The 15,989-nt window shown below is 37.0% G+C and overlaps 1 protein-coding gene across 7 annotated transcripts in view; it reads right to left on the reverse strand.

Moving 5' to 3' along the window:
• Positions 1-15,989, reverse strand: part of LOC118712127 (probable ubiquitin carboxyl-terminal hydrolase FAF-X) — a 186,960-nt gene that overhangs the window by 62,619 nt on the left and 108,352 nt on the right. For 6 of the 7 annotated variants that reach the window (XM_045577118.1, XM_045577120.1, XM_036425631.2 and 3 more), the window contains one exon: positions 8,023-8,148. The exons of the other annotated variant lie outside the window; for it this stretch is intronic. In XM_045577118.1, coding sequence (XP_045433074.1) covers positions 8,023-8,148 — 126 coding nt within the window. The remainder of the gene's footprint in view (positions 1-8,022; positions 8,149-15,989) is intronic. 7 annotated transcript variants of the gene reach the window in all.

Genomic DNA, 15,989 nt, shown 5'->3' on the forward strand with positions numbered 1-15,989 from the left:
AGGCCAATACCCCTGATTAATATAGATGTGAAAGTCCTCCCCAAAATTCTAGCAAATCAGACCCAGTATTACACTAGAAAGATAATATACCATGACCAAGGGGGATTTATTTCGGGAATGTAAGGCTGGCACAATTCTGCAAATCAATAAATGTGATACATTACATAAACAAATTGAAAGACAAAAATCACATAATCATATCAATTAATGCAGAAAAGCATTTCACAAAATCCAACATTCTTTCTTGATTAAAAACTCCCAGCAAAGTGGGAATATAGGGATTAAACCTAAACATAATAAAAACCATATACGACAAACCTTCAGCCATCATCATACTCAATGGGAAAAACCAAAACTATTTCCACTAACAACAGGAACAAGACAGGGATGTCTACTCTCACAAGTTCTGTTCAACAGTTCTAGCCATTGTGACCAAACAAGATGGAGAAACAAAAAGAATCCAAATTGGAAAAGAAGTAAAAATGTCATTATTCATAGATGACATAATAGTGTACATACAATAGAAAACCTTAAAGACTATATAAAAAAAATACTATTAGGTTTAATGAATGAATTTGACAATATAGCAGAATATGAAAACAACATCTAAAAATCTATAGATTTTTATACACCACCAACAAACTTACAGAAAGGCAATCTAAAACAAAACAAACAAAAACAATTCCACAAAACCATTGCAACAAAAAAATTAAGATACCTAGGAATATATTTAACTATAAGGAGGTAAAAGACCTGAACTCGGAAAACTATAGGAAGGTGAAAAAAAGATAGAGGGAGATATAAACAAATGGAAGAATATACCATGTTCATGGATCAGTAAAATCAAAATCATTAAAATGTCCATAATACCAAAGCAATCAATAGATTTAATGCAATCCCCAATAAAAAACCAAAGGCATATTTCACAGACTAGAACAAATGCTTCAAAAATTCATATGGAAGAGATCCAAGATGGCTGCGCCCAGGTGAACACCTAGCCGCAGCCGCACACAACAATTTCAATAAAATACAACTAAATTATAAAACGGACATTGCCCAGAACTACAGGAAGGTTGACTGACTGGAAATTCTACAGCGAGAAGCAAGGAGAAAACCAGAAGGAGGCGCGGAGGAGCTAGAAAAGCCCAAGGTACGGAGACGCGGTGCGCGGAGAGGACAGAGCCGGAGAGGAGGGAGGCTGAGTGCCTGGCGGGCGTTCCCTAGCAGAAAGGAGATAAAACTCTGACTGTGCTGGGCCCCCGACTGCTCTGAACCCCAGTTCTAGGCCAGACCCCGGGGACTCAGGCTCAGCCATAGGGAGCCGGGCTGTAAGGCGGAACCCCGGGGAGAGGCGAAAGGAGGTCCCGGAGGCACGCACACTGCGCACAGAGAAGGGACGGTCGGCTGTGCTGCGGGATTGCCCTGACGGGAAGGAGACTGGGGCTCCAGACTGCTGTGAACACCACCTACAACTCCACTTCCAACGGAACTGAACCCCAATACCGGGCTCATTGTGGGAGAGCATAGACTATTTGGCAGCAGGCGAAAATCGGGGCACCTTTCTCTCAGAGGCCCTGGCAGCGAGAACTGAAGGACCCGCATAGGACGGGGCTGATGGAAGCCAAAGCTGCAGGCTCCACCCTGAAACCCCGTCCAATCTGTAACTGCGAAATGCGACAACAAAATAGATCACAAACGAAAGAAATGGAGGACAAAAAGCGTCTGGATATAGAGTTCAAATCTACGCTTATAAGGTTTTTCAAGAATTTCCTAGAAAAGATGGATAAGGCCTATGAGGATATGAAAAGAGATCAACTAGAATTAATAAGGAGTCAACAAGAAATGATGAGGGATCAACAAGAAATAAAGAATACATTGTCTGAAATAAAAAATATTTTACAGAGTCCTAAAAACAGAAGGGAAGATCGCAAGAATCAAGTCAAAGATTTAGAACATAAAGAGCCAGAAGACACTCCTCCACAGAAGCTAGAAGGCAAGAGAATCCAGAAAATTGAAGATAATGTAAGAAACCTCTGGGACAACTTCAAGCGAACCAACATCAGAATTATGGGGGTCCCAGAAGATGAGAGAGAGCAAGATATCGAAAACATACTGAAAGAAATAGTAACAGAAAACTTCCCCCACCTGGTGAAAGAATTAGATTTTCAAGTCCAGGAAGCGCACAGAACTCCAAACAAAAGGAATCCAAAGAAGACCACACCAAGACACATCATTATTAAAATTCCAAGAGCAAAAGACAAAGAGAGAATATTAAAAGAAGCAAGAGCAAAGAAGGTAGTAACCTATAAAGGAGCACCTATATGATTGTCAGCTGACTTCTCAACAGAAACCATGCAGGCCAGAAGGGAATGGCAAGAAATATTCAAGGTGATGAATAGCAAGAGCCTACAGACAAAAATAATCTACCCAGCAAAGCTATCACTCAGAATCGAAGGTCAGATAAAAAGCTTCACTAATAAAAAAAAGCTAAAGGAGTTCATCACCGCCAAACCAGAATTATATGAATTGCTGAAGGGGGTTCTTTCAGAAGAGAAAGTAAACAAAGATAAAAATTATGAACAACAAATACGTAACTATCAACAAGTGAATCTAAAAACCAAGGAAATTAAAAAAAATCTGATGAAAAATATTACCTGTTGAGTATAATAGAATCAGAGGTATGGAAGGGGAGTGAACTGACAATTCTTGGGGAAAAGGGGAGAGGGGGGCGTGGGAAGAGAATGAACATAAACTGTGCACCTATGGAAGAGGATAATGGGGAGAGGGAAAAGGGCAGAGGGTGGAGTGGGAACCTGGTGGAGGAGAGCAATGGTGGGGGGGGGGAAGGAACATTTGTAATAATATGAACAATAAAAACTTATTTAAAAAAATTCATATGGAAGAAAAACAAAAACAAAAACAAAACAAATATTCACAGCAGTCTTGAGAAAGAAGAGAAGAAATACATATAAAGAGAACCAAGATGGCGGCCTAGGTAAGCATCTAAGCTGCCGCCTTGCACAACAATCTCAAATCAACAACTAAAATCAGAACGGACATCATCCAAAACCACAGGAAAACTGGTGGAGTGGAAAATCTACACCAGAAAGAAGGAGAGAGGCTCACGGATCGGATTGGGTGCTGAGGTAGGATGACACATGCACAGAGAGGAAGTCCACCAAATGCCTGGCTTGCTAGAGAGGAAAGAAAGTCCCTGATTGTACTGAACTCTTTCCGACTGCACTGAACCCTAACCCTGGCTGAAACCCCGTGGACCCAGACTCATACGGGTGGAGTCCAGACTGTAGAAAAAAGCACCTGGAGTCACAGAGACTGGGAGACTGGAGGGGCCGGGAGACGGAACTGGCAGAATCTATAGGCATGCATTCGTGTGAGTGACAGCAGAAGTTGCTGCAGCCTCTCCATAGCAAAGGAATCAGAATCTCCAGACTACAAACACAATCCAATTCCGGGCAAGCCCCTGGGGCACCCATGCTCTCACACAGGGAATCACGACAATCTGGCAGATTCTCAGGAGATCCGAGGATGGCAGAGGTTACGTGAAAACTCAGGCGAACACTCAAGGGCAGGGCTAACGGGAAGCCAAGACTATCAGCTCAGCCCTGAGACTCCGCCCCATCCAAACTGAGCACAGAGGCTTTTACAATTTTGCAAGTCTGATCCTATAAGGCTGTCTCCAATACAGAAGGTATCCCAGAGTAGACACAGCTGATACCCACATCCAATTGGCCTGAAGGTCAATTCCTCCCAGGATTACCAACAACAATCAAGACTTAACTTCAATAAGGCAGTCCACGCAGTCCACAAAAAGGAGCTCCAAGAGGGTCCACCTCAGGTAACTGGGAGGCTGACCCACAGAGCCATATAGGACACCAAACACACAAAGCCACCCTACCAATTCTGGGAAGCAGTGAAAATGCCGAGACAAGGAAATAGATAAAAAACAAAAGAGGTGGAGAACAGGAGACTGGATACAGAGTTTTAAACCACAGTTATGCTTTTTAAGAATTTCCTAGAAAAGGCTGATAAAATAAACGAGACCTTTGAGGATATGAAAAGGGAGCAACTAGAAATAAAGAATACATTGTCTGAAAAAAAAAAAAATTATACAGAGTCCTAAAAACAGAAGGGAAGATCGCAAGAATCAAGTCAAAGATTTGGAATGTAAAAGGCCAGAAGACACTCCTCTGCAGAAGCAAGAAGACAAGAGAATCCAGAAAGTTGAAAATAATGTAAGAAACCTCTGGGACAACTTCAAGCGAACCAACATTAGAATAATGGGGGTCCCAGAAGAAGAGAGAGAGCAAGATACCAAAAACATATTGGAAGAAATAGTGACAGAAAAATTCCCCCATCTGGTGAAAGAATAGACTTACAAATCCAGGAAGCACACAGAACCCCAAGCAAAAGGAATCCAAAGAGGACTACACCAAGACATCATAATTAAAATGCCAAGAGCAAAAGACAAAGACAGAATCTTGAAAACAGCAAGAGAAAATCAGGTATACGCCAGAACCAGTTTGGCTCAATGGATAGAGCGCTGGCTTGGGGACAATTCTGGTCAAGGGCATGTACCTTGGTTGCGGGCACATCTCCAGTAGGGGTGTGCAAGAGGCAGCTGATCGATGACTCTCTCTCATGGGTGTTTCTAACTCTATACCTTTCTCTTCTTGTCTGTGAAAAATCAATAAAATATATATTAAATAAATAAAGCAATACATATATAATTAGTAAAAAAAAAAAAAAGAGAGAGAGAGAGAGAGAAAAAGAGAGAGAGAGAAAGAAAGAGAGAGAGTGAGAGAGAAGAATTGGAGGGGTCACAATACCAAAATCAATCTATATTTACAAAGCCACTTTCTCAAAACCGCCTTTTACTGGCACAAGAACAGACATATAGACCAATGGAACAGAACAGAGAACCCAGACATCTACCCAAACCACTATGTTCAATTAATATATGACAAAGAAGGAAAGAGTATATAATGGAGTTAAGACAGTCTCTTCAATAAATGGTGTTGGGAAATTGGACTAATACATCTAAAAAAAAAAAAAAAAAAGAAACTAGACCACCAACTTATACCATTCACAAAAATAAACTAAAAATGGACAATGGATTTAAATGTAAGGTGAGAAACCATAAAAATCTTAGAAGAATCCAAAGGTAGCAAAATGTCAGTCATATGTCCTAGCAATATCTTTACCAATATAGTTTCTAAGACAATGAAACCTATAGAGAAAATAAACAAATGGGACTAGATTAAAATAAAAATCTTCTGCATAGCAAAGGAAAGCATCAACAAAATAAGAAAGCCCAATGCATGGGAAAACATGTTGACCAATGTTGTATCCAGTAAGGTTTTAATCTCCAAAATTTATAGGGAACCCATACAACTTAACAAAAGGAAAATAATTCCAATAAACTACTAATGGGCAAATGACCTAAATAGACCTCTATTGAAAGAGAACATACAGAAGGCCAAGAGACATGCTCAAAGTCACTAATCATCAAAGATATGGAAATCTAAACAACAATGAGGTACCATTTCACACACAAGTTAGAATGGCTATTATAAACAAACAATACCTGGAGGAAAGAATGTGGAGAAAAAGTAATGCAGACTGTGCAGCCACTATGGAAGACGGTATGGAATTTTCTCAAAAAATTAAAAATGGAACTCCCATTTGACCCATTAAGTAATCCCATTCTGGGAATATATCCCAAGTATCCAGAAATGCCAATCAGAAAAAATATATGCACCCCTATGTTCGTAGCAGCACAATTCACCATAGCTAAGATTTGAAAACCCCCTTAAGTGCCCATCAGCAGATAAGTGGATTAAAAAACTGTGGTACATCTATACAATGGAATACTACACTGCTGTAAAAAGGAAGGAACTCATCATTTGCAACAGCATGGTTGGAACTGGAGAGCATTATGCTGAGCAAAATAAGCCAGTCACAGAAAGTAAATATCACATGATCTCACTCATTTATGAAATATAAGGAATAACAAAAACTGATGAAGAAAAATAGACCCAGAGACACTGAAGCATTGAACTGACCATCTAATCTCAGAGGGAAGGTGGGGGGTGATTGGGGGAGAACTAAGAGATCAACCAAAGGACTTGTATACATGCAATTAAGCATAACCCTTGAACAACGACAGAAGGAGGGGTGAGGGAATATGCTGGGAAGTAGCAGGGGGTGGGGACAGTTCAATGGGGAAAAAGAAGACATATTTAATACTTTAAACAATAATTAAATTTTAAAAATGTAATAAACTACAAATATATAAAATAACAGTTAACAAGTAATGCTGATTTATATAATCTAGATACTAAACAGTAAACAATACAATAAACCCTTGATTTTATGGACCTCAATTTAATGGATTCCATATTTAATGAAAATTATTTCTGGTCCGTATGTCACATATGAAAATTAACAACCAGTCAATTTAAGAATGGTTTTAACTGATATTTACTTATCATTAAAAGGTTATTTGTTATTATTTCACGATTAGTTTTATCAAGTAGGCCATATGTTGGAAAAATAAATAAATATTACATATCTACAACTATAGTCTATATATTTAAGTCCAAGAGTTACCCGTTATAAACAATATTCAAGGATTGATTAGCATATAATCACACCACACTTCAAGCAGTAATTGGTTCTGTTGTTTTGTGAGCAACTTTCCACAGTTTTAATGTATGTGGCGGGAGGGAAGTATAATCCAAACTGTGCTAAGCCATGTGACTTAGCTGTATTCATTAGCTTACTAAGGTAACAGGTGTATGCATGCATTTACTACATCTATTCAGTATAAACTTAAAATTACAGTGATATGAAAATTTTGTGTAAAATTAAACATTAATTTTAATTACACAAGTAAAAACAAACTAATTTGTCAATTTTTTAACATTCATTTAGAAAATCTATTACAAACAGACTTTCTGTTTTAAAGAACATTTCCTCAACCAAACTAGTCTATTATACTGATGTTTTACTATACAACTTATATAAAATTTATGAAAGTATGACTACAGTGACAAAAGCAGATAAAAAGATTGTCTGGAATAGGAACAGAAAACGTTCAAGGGCTATGCAAATGCTATTTGGTCAGTACATCATGCATAACTTAAATAACTGTCATTACTCATTGAATTCTTTATTTTGACTTAGCTTATGCAATATAAATTAATGCCTTCAAAAGCCTGTTTGTAAGTTTTTAAAAGTTCTTTTTAAAATACTAATATTGATAGATCTTCCTTTCCCCCAACTGGTAGGCTGAGCAATGATGTAAGCTGAGGCCTGGACATACCTGAGTACCTAACCAGGTACCTTATATGGACTATACATTAAACCACCAATCAACACCTGCCAAATACCCTAAGCCTATGGTCAGCAAACTGCGGCTCTCGAGCCTCATGCGACTCTATGGCCTCTTGACTCTTTCACAAAATACCACTGCCTGGACGAGTCTATTTTGAAGAAGTGGCATTAGAAGAAGTTATGTTTAAAAAATTTAGCTCTCAAAAGAAATTTCAATTGTTGTAGTGTTGATATTTGTCTCTGTTGACTAATAAATTTGCCGACTACTGCCCTAATCCTTTGTCCCTAAGTACCTGAGTGACTATGTACCTAAAATGGACTATATATTAAACCACCAATCAACGCGTGTTGAGTACACTAAGTCCCCATTCCTCCCCTCAAAAGGGGTGTTCACCTCTTCATGTATTGCTGTTCTCCCCTTGCGAGATAGCAGGTCTCTTAATAAAGCTAATAATTCTGATTTTCGGCTTCCCAATGATTTTCTCAAATATTAGCAGATAACACTGCATACAACTTTATGAAACTTTAGCTAAAATAAGAGTTAAAGTGAAATGGTCTCAGAACATTTAAAATTGTGATATTCTTTATTTACGAATAAGTAGAGAATGGATCAGAGTAATAAATGCAACATTCAAGATCTCAGAGCTTTCATAGTTTAATACTAACCTCACTGGATATTTGTTGAGCAAGACGTATGGATACATTTCTAAGCATGCATTCAGATAATGGATTAGGAATGCTCTGAAGGGCATTTTGTAGCACCACTGCTTGATTGTGAGTAACTTGGTTAATCTAAAAAAAAAAAAAAAAAAAAAGTTAAACTGTCTTCTTACAAGTAAAAAACTTGTAAATAGCTAAATTTCAAGTGTTAGATAAATAATAAAAGCTCAACTATTTGCTCTTCATTCAGTACCACTGTTAAGATGTTATCCTTTGGCCATATCCATTGTAAATGTATGTTTTCCATAAACACAATTCATATTACCAACACTATAAACATCCTCTCTTAGTTGCCTTTTCAAGTGAGAATACCCTGTAAATTCCAATTTCAGATGAATTAAATATTGTTCCTACAACTGGGTTCACTTTCATTATCTGGTTTTGAAAAAATCTTTTACATGTCTCTAGCTAAATCCTCTCCTTAGACTGCCTTTCTCAAGAGATGGCCATACCTATGACTGAGAAAAATAAGGATTTAGATAAATAAACTTTCAATCTCTTATTTCTTAATCTTTAAATTTTCCCATTCACTCTTTCAAAAAGTAGCTTTTTTTGTTCAAAGGTACTTTTGTTACTTGAGCTGTAATGTTTATCTGAAGACATGCTCAAGTCTCCACAGCTTAATCCCATATCCTCTTTTTCTTATGCAGATTTTTTTAAAGAAAGTATTTAGAATATAAGCTTTAAAAAATTCAAGTGTTTATGTGACTGGTGTCAGAGGAATGACAACAATGTGAGAGAGTCCTTGTCCTCTCCCCCTCATATTAACAAATGAACTCAATAAAGAAATCCCTACTGAACAGAAACATATTTATGAGAGATCCGTACAAGGAAACATCTAAAGATAGGCAACTAGTGATAAACCTGGAGAAAGCACACATGGCTGGCAGAACCAGCCCTGCTGTCAGGAGATTGAAGCTCAGAAGGCCAGGAGAGGGAGTAAAGCCAGTGAAAGGAGCTTCCTTCCACTGGGAGAAACAGAGAGCAGCTGGAGGTAATGGAAGAGAGGGAATAATAAGGAAGCCTGCAGGGCAAACTTCTGAGTTAATAGATGCCTGATAGACATGGGGTTCTACCATGTGAGCTATTGGTCCCATGGTAGTCTTTCAGACAAAGAAAGGAAAACTACAGAACCCTGATGCCCTTGGACTTGCAAAACTTGCCTCCTGTTGCCTTTGGAGTCATGTATACTAAGAGCTGATGCAACAGAATCCTGCTTTCCTCTGTGATCGATGCCCAGGAGGGGTTCCTTTGGTACCCTATGGAGGGCGTGGGAACCTGTGTGGAGGCCATTAAGGTGAGGCCAAAACAAACCCCAACCCCAAGAAGCACAGCTGTCCACTCTTTACAGAAGCCATGGAGGTTCAATACTGGGAGAACAAAGAGGTAAAAAATCTTGCAATTCATTGCCATCTACTAGAAAATTAATCTTCAGAGATAAATGCATAATCAAAGGATAGCAAATACACGAAGAATCACACTAATGAGAATACCAGAAAGAAAATGAAAAATTCTTAGGAAGCAAGCTGGAAAACATAAATATATGATGTAAGTGACAGATTTCAAGATTGCAGTTCTAAAAATACGCAAGATTCGAGAAAATATCAATAGGCAATTCAGTGCACTCAAAACAAATCAATGAACAAAAGAAATACTTTACTGCAGAGATCGAAACTTTAAAAAAGAACTAATTAGAAATCCTGGAAAATGAAGCATGAAATTAAGTAGACTAAAAATAAACTACTGACCATAGAAGCCAGAGCCAACCAAATGTACAATAAACAGTATAGAAGATAGTAATCAAGAAATGATGCAAAGAGAAGAATAGAAAGATATGAGCATAAGGAAAAGTAAAAGAACTCTATGAGAAAACTTTCTGACTCCATTTAAAAAAGCAATGTTTAAGATATAGTCATTGCCAAGACAGAGCACAGAGCATGGGACAGAGTTTATACAAATAAATAATGGATCAGAACTATCAAAACCTATGAAAAGAACTTGATACTCAAATCCAAAAAGCAAACAAACACCTATTTACCTAAATACAAAAAGACCCTCTTCAAGACACTTGGTAATATAAAAAAAAAAAAAAAATTAATGATAAAGAAAAATTCTCAAAGCAGCAAGGGAAAAGAAGGAAGTGACCTATAAAGGAAAATCTACCAAAGTTTCATCCATCTTCTTAGCAGAAATCCTACAAGTCAGAAGAGAGTGGAACTGAATATTCAAATACCAGCCAAGAATAATAATTGTTTAAATATGAGGAAAAATTAACATAGTCAGAGATATATAGAAGCTGAGGGATTTTATCATTAGAAAATTATTCTACCTGAAACAACAGATGGTTACAACACTATGAGTAAAATAACCAATAATCTTACAGTATTAACAGGGATAAATTAGGACATCAATAAAAGCGAAATGGCATAGGAGTATGAGGATCAAATGCACTCAAGTGAAAAGAAGTTATTATGATATATCCAAGTATTTTTGATACATCTAAATTCCCCCACACCAGGACATATAGCTTTAAAAAAGAGGAAGCAGAGGAAAATAGCATAGAATATCACTAAAAAAACAGAAACACAAATGCACAAGACCAATGGAGGCACAGAGTTACCGAAAAACAAAAGATAAAATGTTCTGAATTCATCAGTAAAGTGGCAAAGTAGCAGATGGATTAAAAAACCTCAAAATTCAACCATGTACTGCCTAGAAGTGATACATCTAAGGTACAAAGATAAACACAGATTCAAAGTAAAATAACTAAAAATCATTCTACAGAAAAACCCACAGAAAAACAGGTTTAGTCATACTTACATCTGACAAAATTGATTTCAACCTATCAATAGACAAAGATGATACTTTATAATGATAAAGGAACTCTATAAAAAAAAATATAACAATTCTTAATATATATGCACCCAACCAAGGAACACTGATATATATAAATAAAAGTTACAAATGGAACTACAGAGAGAAACAGATAAAAACATAATCATAATTGAAGACTTTAAACTTCATTGACAGCTCTAGATAGATCAACCAAACAAAAAATCAATAAAGCAGTATCGGCCTTCAATGAAACACTAGACCAAATGTATATAATTGACATTTATAGAAGCTTTCATCCCAGAACATTAGATAAACATTCTTCTCCATGCATATGTTGGATCAAAAAACTGCATTGACAAATACAAGATGATTAAAGTTAATCCAAGCATATTCCCTGACCACTATGCTTTGAAGTTAGACATTAACTGGAAAAGGAAATAGAGAGATCCACAAATATGTGGATTTAAACAACATAGTACTAAGAAATGACTGGTTCAAAGAAAAAATAAAAGTTGAGATTAAAAGATATATAGAGACAAATGAGAATGATAATACAACTTTCAAAACTTTTGAGATGCAACAAAAGCAGTAATAAGAGGGAATTTTATATCATTATAGACCTACACAAGAAAAAAGAGAAATCCCATATAAACAACCAAACATCACATCTTAAAGTGCTAGAAAAGGAAGAACAAAACAAACCAAAGTCAGTAGGAGAAAGAAAATAATAAAAATTAAAGCATAATTTTTTAAAAATACATATATTTTATTGATATTTACAGAGAGGAAAGGAGAGAGACAGAGAGCTAGAAACGTCGATGAGAGAGAAACATCAACTAGCTACCTCCTGCACACCCCCTACTGGGGATGTGCCCGCAACCAACGTACATGCCCCTGACCGGAATCGAACCCGGGACCCTTCAGTCTGCAGACTGACGCTCTACCACTGAGCCAAACCGGTTTTGGCTAAAGCATAATTGAATGAAAAAAGAGAAAATACAAGAAAATTAATATAACGAAGAGCTGGTTCTTTGAAAGATTAATGAAATTGAAAAACCTGGCTAAATTTACTAAGAAAAAAAGGGAAAAGAAACAAATAAAATCAGAAATGAAAGAGAAGTCATCACAGACATAAAAAATATAGGAACAATCATACTAGAATAATATGAAAAACTGTATGCCATCAAATTCAATAACCTAGAAGAAATGGTTAAATCCCTAGAATTACATAACCTTCCTAGATTAAATCATGAAGAATTAAAAAACTTAAATAGATGGATCAGTAATGAGGAAACTGAAATCACTATCAAGTTCTTCTGCCTTTGCCTCATTCGAGGCTCGTGGTCTTCCCACCATGGCTCTGTTTCAGAGGGTCCCCTGAGAGCTGGCCAGGTGCTGGTGGTCGGTGCGGGTGGCATCTGTTGTGAGCTCCTCAAGAACCTCGTGCTCACCAGGTTCTCCCGCATCGACCTGATTCATCTGGATACTACTGCTATCAGTAACCTCAATAAGCAGTTTTTGTTTCAAAAGAAACATATTGGAAGATGAAAGGCCCAGGATGCCAAACCAAGTGTATTGGAGTTTTGTCCAAAAGCTAATATCATAGCCTACCATGACAGCATCATGAAAAATGCTCTAAATATGTTGCAAAATTGTGAATTTTTAAAGTTCATTTGTATTAGCCAAAAACACCCAAGAACCTCCCAAAAAATAAAAGTCAGAACCAAGTAGCTTCACCAGTGAATTTTACCAAACATTCAAAGAAAATTAAAACCTATTCTTGCTCAAACTCTTACAAAAAATTCAAGTCATTACTTCCTAACACATTGTATGAGGCCAATATAACACTGATTCCAAAACCTGACAAAGATAACACAACAAAAGAAAACTACAGAACAATATCTCTGATGAATACAGATGCAAAAATCCCAAATAAAATACTAGCTAATCAAATACAATAGTATGTAAAAACAAAAACAAAACAAAACAAAACAAAAAAACACATCACAATCAAGTGGGGTTCAATCCTCAAGCACAAAGGTGATATGCAAATCAATCAATGTAATACAACACATTAACAAAAGAAAGGAGAAAAATCATGTGATCTTATCAATAGAAGAGGAAAAGCATTTCATACATTACAACATCTATTTATGATTAAAATATGCAACAAAATAGGAAAAAGAAAGTACCTTAACGAATAGAAGTCATCTATGATAAATCCTCGGCTAATATCATTCTCAATAGTGAAAAACTGAAAGTTTTTCCTCTAAAATCAGGAACAAAACATGGATGTCCAGACTCACCACTCTTTTCAACACTAGAGGTCCAGTGTACGAATTTGTGCACAGATTGAGGATCCCTTGGCCGATCGATCATCAGAGTGATCTGGCCTGTCTTGCCTAATCCCAATTGGACTGATAGGGGCCAGCTGGCGGGGAAGGGATAGCAGGATGTTGGCCAGCCTTGGAAGGGCAACAGGACATGGATCCTAGAAGCAAGCTAAAATACCAGACAAAGCATCTGCCCCCTGGTGGTCATTGCATGTCATAGCAACTGGTTAGCAGTCAAAGGGTCAACCAATCAGACACTTGGCCTATTAGGCTTTTATATACACTGAGTGGCCAGATTATAATGATCTGTGAATGCATAATAACCTGACCACTCAGTGTATCTGTATCTCAAATGGGTACCAAAAGTATTCTAGACTTTTGTTGGAGATCAACCACCTCTTTGTCCTGAGCTTTCTACCAGCCAGTGCAAAGGGGAAAACTAATCAGGTTCATGAATTATAGTATCTTTGATATAAAATAAACGAGGTATTCAAGAGAAGTTCACTGAGTGTTCAGATTATTATGCATTCAGAGTTCATAATAATCTGGCCACTCTGTGTATATACTTTGGCCTGGTGCACAAAATTTGTGCAAGGGGAAGAGAGAAGTCCCTCAGCCAGGCCTGCACCCTCTCCTACCTGGGACCTCTTGGGGGATGTCCGAATGCCAGTTTAGAATCGATCCTCTGACACCTGCCTCCTGCCTGCTCACCCCTAACCATTCTGTCAACAGGCCTTCTTGCCCCCAAATGCCCCTCCTGCTGGCCTTCTCACCCCAAGTGCACCCCTGCCAGCCTGTTCACCCCCCATTTCCCCCCCCCCCCCCTGCTGGCCTGATCACTCCTAATCACCTCTGCCTTGGCCCTGCCACCATGGCTTTGTCAGAAAGGACATCCGGCCGGGTCCGGTTTGGCTCAATGGATAGAGCGTCGGCTTGGGGACTGAAGGGCCCCGGGTTCAATTCTGGTCAAGGGCATGTACCTTGGTTGCGGGCATATCCTTAGTAGGGGGTGTGCAAGAGGCAGCTGATGGATGACTCTCTCTCATTGATGTTTCTAACTCTCTATTTCTCTCTGTACAAAAATCAATAAAATATATTTTTTTTTAAAAAAGGACATCTGAAGGTCTCCCAGTCTAATTAACATATTATTAATATAGAAGATAGTGCTGGATTTCCTAAACATAGCAATAAGGCAAGAGAAAGAAAGAAAAGGCATCCAAATAGGGAGGGCAAAAGTCAATCTGTTACTTTTTGCAAAAGACATAATTCTATACATGAAACAACCAAAGTACAAAAAAACTATTAGAAACAGTACAAAATCAAGGTATAAAAATCCACTCCCATCCTGTATACTAATAACAAACTCCAGAAAAAGAAAATAAATAATTTTTTTTTGCAATTGCAACCAAAAGAATAAAATATCTATGGATAAACTTAATGAAGAATGAAAATTGCAAAATGTTATTAAAAAAGACACTACAATATGGGAAAAAATCTCATGTTCATGAACTGGAAGAGTAAACATACTAGTAGCTAAAACGGCCATGTCACCCAAAGAAATATACAGATTTAATGCAATCACCATCAAAATCCCAATGCTATTTTTTTAAGAATTAAGAAGAGAAATCATCACTTTTATGGACCCACAAAAGACCCCAAACAGCCAAGGTAATTCTGAGGAAAAAGATGAGATACCTAAAAAAAAAAAAAAAATGAATTAATTGAAGATATTTCAATTCATTCTTTTTTTTTTTTTTTTTTTTTTAGGTATCACATCTTTTATATTAGGCAATATATTATTACCTAATATATTATTACCTAATTTTTTTTTTAGGTATCACATCTATTATCAAATTATACTACCAAACTCCAATAATCAAAACAGCATAATATTAGCAAAGAAAAGACACAAAGGAACAGAGTAGTGAAACCAGCTATAATTCCACATATATAGATAGATAATTTTTGACAAAAAACTAGAAACACACAATGGAGTAAAGCTAGTCTCTTCAATAAATGGTGCTGAAAAGCCATGTGGAAAAGAATGAAACTGGATTCGAGTTTAACTCCCAGTATAAAAATTAATACAAAATGGATCAAACACCTATTTATGAGATTTAAAACTTTGTTTCATAGAAGAAATATAGATAGCAAACTAATGGACTTTGATGGTATAGAACATTTTGTGAACTTGAACCCAAAGTCAAAGGAAGTAAGGAATGGGACTCTATCAAACTAAAAAGCTTTTAAACAGCAAAAGAAACTGACAACAAAACAAAGAGGGTGGCAATCATATGGGAGATAATATTTGCAAACAGATCGGAAAAGGGTTTAATTTCCAAAATATATAAAGAAGTTATAAAACTCAACACCAAACAAATAATGCAATTCAAAAGTGGGCATAGGGCCTGAAAATACACCTCTCCCAAGAAAACATATGAACAGCCAATAGATATATTAGATGTTCAACCTCACTGGCAACTAGGAAAATACTAATCAAAACTATAATGTGATACCACCTCACATCAGTTAAAGTGACCATTACCAACAAGATAAGCAATAACAAGTGTTGGAGAGATTGTGGAAAATTGGGAAAACTCAATATTACTGGTGGGGATGATAGAACCACTGTGGAAAGCAGTCAGTAATTCCTGAAAAAACTAAGAGCTACTAATATGACCTAGCAGTTTCTCTCGTGGGTATATGCCTGAAAACTTCACAGTCATTGTGTGCAAAAATATATTC

The sequence above is a fragment of the Pipistrellus kuhlii genome, unplaced genomic scaffold (genome assembly GCF_014108245.1).
Source record: "Pipistrellus kuhlii isolate mPipKuh1 unplaced genomic scaffold, mPipKuh1.p scaffold_m20_p_83, whole genome shotgun sequence".
NCBI classification, from domain to species: domain Eukaryota; kingdom Metazoa; phylum Chordata; class Mammalia; order Chiroptera; family Vespertilionidae; genus Pipistrellus; species Pipistrellus kuhlii.